The following is a 2,465-nucleotide window of genomic DNA, read 5'->3' as shown; positions in this document are numbered from 1 at the left end:
CATCTAAAAAGATCAAAAGATAATAAGTTCCGGAGTGCATCGGATAATTCTCTTTTTTCCGGTTAAAAGATTTTCCGAAATGTTTAGCTACAAAGAAGGCTACCTAATCTACTCCTGACCGTTAGCTTCACGGAATACATACTTTGCCTGAAAAGCCATCTCCTACTCACCATCGTCCGAATATCCCTGAGCAGTAGGTGGCTGTCGCCCACCCACCCACACTCTGCTAGATTCAATCAATAATTACCGCTGAGTCGACCAATGAGCCTACTTTTATTTAAAAAAAATTATTATTTATATTTATTTATTTTTTGTAAATTCTTTATAATTAGTTTCCACAAATACTCCTTTTCCTAATGGGCCGGATGGCTTTGCCTCCTTTTTCATCAAAAAAACAAAAAAATATAACTTTCCTCCATTGCAAAAGCTAAAGACCTCGATGATATATATCCAGGATAACTTTTCTACCGGAATGCAAGCCCATCACGGGTGACAACAAGTTAAAAGAGTTCGAATCGTTCGCGGTCCAAGTTTAAACCAGAATGATCTTGTTCTCATCCACTACCAGTGTGTTGCAGAATGGTAGATAAATGTTTGGAATCAGGATGTACACCACAAAGTCATCAGAAATAGTAAAATATCGCGGAAAATAAAGGTTTGAATTATTCCCTTTTCCTCGAGAAAGGCTAGAGAGGGCTGCTTCCCCTTCCATTTCGTTAAAAAAAGAAGAAGCAAAAGCTCTGACTTAAAAAAAGGGGAAGCATTTTTTTTTAAAAGAATATTTTATCCATTAATTTGGTTTACTTTACTATACAGTACTTGAATAAGTTTGCACACCGAAAATAGAGCTCTCCACTCTTATTTTTGTTGGCCCGCTCTCTCTCTCTCTCTCTCTCTCTCTCTCTCTCTCATTGCGGTCTGGACTCTCGCGGCGAGCTCTATCCCTCGAGGAAGCCTGTCATCCGGAGGACGGAGTCGCGGACGTGGCTCAAATCCCGGCCCTTGAGCGTCCGCCCCTGCCCTGAGCACACCGAGAACGCCACCTTGCCCACCGTCCTGCTGCGGGACACCAGAACGTGCGGTGGGATCAGCTCCGCAGGTCCCTCCTCCTCCCCCAAGCTCTCCCCCGCCTGCCTCCGCCGCGCCCTCGGTATCTCCACCGGCGCCGCGGACGACGCCCTCTCCCTCGTCCTCTTGGGCGACGTATAGCCGTTGGATGCACCCATCGGACGGTCGTAGTTGTCCGGCCACATCACGTCCGCCTCGTAAAGCTCTTCCATTGCACCACCAATTATTTGGCGAGCTCCCGCCTCTACTGGAAGAGAGGGGGTGGCGCGTGGGGTGGTGGGGAATTTATAGCCGCTTGGGGCCAGCTTCGGCTATCGTATAAAACGCCCTTATGCTTATGGTGGAGAAGCATGCGTGACATTGGCCCTCCATGTGGTGTGGACCAATTTTGCCGGGCCACGTGTCCCATATGTCCTATACGGACATTTATAAAGGACCTTAAAATAATTGGAAGTGTAGGTGGCAGCATCTTTACACGATAAAATAAGTCGTCCCTCATGACACTTAAGATGGGTTAGAGCACATAGATCCATTAGTTGGCCGTTTGTTTGATTGATTACTTAAATAAAGATGAGGAGAAGGGGAATAAGATGTGTAAGAAGGAAGGTATAATGAGGTGCTACTAAGTAGCTAAAAAAACAACATCAAAAAGAGAGTTCTCATCCAATAAGAAAAGAGCTACCCACCATGGAATGGAGGACGGTAAGGTAAGATGGAAGAACCGTGGGGGTCATGCTCATTTGCGTCGAACCAAGCGATGACGCGTGTTTGCATGCAAGGGGCTTCTTCGAGATAAGATATTGTAATAACATCAATTGAGAAGAGCAAATGATAGAAGCAAGAGTAAAGAAGAGAAGGGAGGGGTCGCCATCGCCTAGCTATATATATGGGGTTGGCTTTTCTTTACTCCTTCGGGACCACCTAATTATGTCAAAGCTTATCCGCAAGCTTAACTTGTAGGACTGATGCACCGAGGAGGACAAAGCATTTAGTGTAAGGATTTTTTTTTTATATACTAAAATAAATATTTTATACATTACGTGTACGAATGTATCCAATAAAGTCAGAAAACAAAAAATCACGAAGTGTCCGAGACAACTCTCCTTATCCGACTCACTTGGTATTCTCGAAATGGCTGGCCACATAGGCAGCCACTCAATCTGCAACTCCATTAGCCTCTCTAAATATATGTTTAATTGGCCTGAATTTAGTGTAAGGCTCTGGAGTTTGGTTTCGATTTTGGTCCCTATAAAAGCTGTATATATATATATATACTTTGGCCAAGTATTAGTTAATGACGGTATCCCAGTCTGATCCACCAATCTAAAGTACTCAATCCCTTATTGCCCAATCCATCAGCGGATAAGAATCTAACTCAGGTTGCAAAAAATATCGGC

The 2,465-nt window shown here is 44.1% G+C and overlaps 1 protein-coding gene across 1 annotated transcript; it reads right to left on the bottom strand.

The window, feature by feature from the left end:
* Positions 1-763: 763 nt before the first annotated feature.
* Positions 764-1,384, bottom strand: LOC103708946. Its single transcript, XM_008794064.4, has one exon. It carries the CDS (start codon positions 1,278-1,280, stop codon positions 939-941), a length of 342 nt encoding a protein of 113 aa, XP_008792286.2. The 5' UTR covers positions 1,281-1,384; the 3' UTR covers positions 764-938.
* Positions 1,385-2,465: the final 1,081 nt, after the last annotated feature.

Source organism: Phoenix dactylifera, unplaced genomic scaffold, assembly GCF_009389715.1.
Source record: "Phoenix dactylifera cultivar Barhee BC4 unplaced genomic scaffold, palm_55x_up_171113_PBpolish2nd_filt_p 000869F, whole genome shotgun sequence".
NCBI lineage: Eukaryota > Viridiplantae > Streptophyta > Magnoliopsida > Arecales > Arecaceae > Phoenix > Phoenix dactylifera.
Note: the sequence above shows the minus strand (reverse complement) of the source record. Positions and strands in the feature narration are given on the sequence as shown.

Excerpts from the sequence above, each read along its gene's own strand:
- LOC103708946 (XM_008794064.4), bottom strand. The coding sequence starts at position 1,280 with ATGGAAGAGCTTTACGAGGCGGACGTGATGTGGCCGGACAACTACGAC.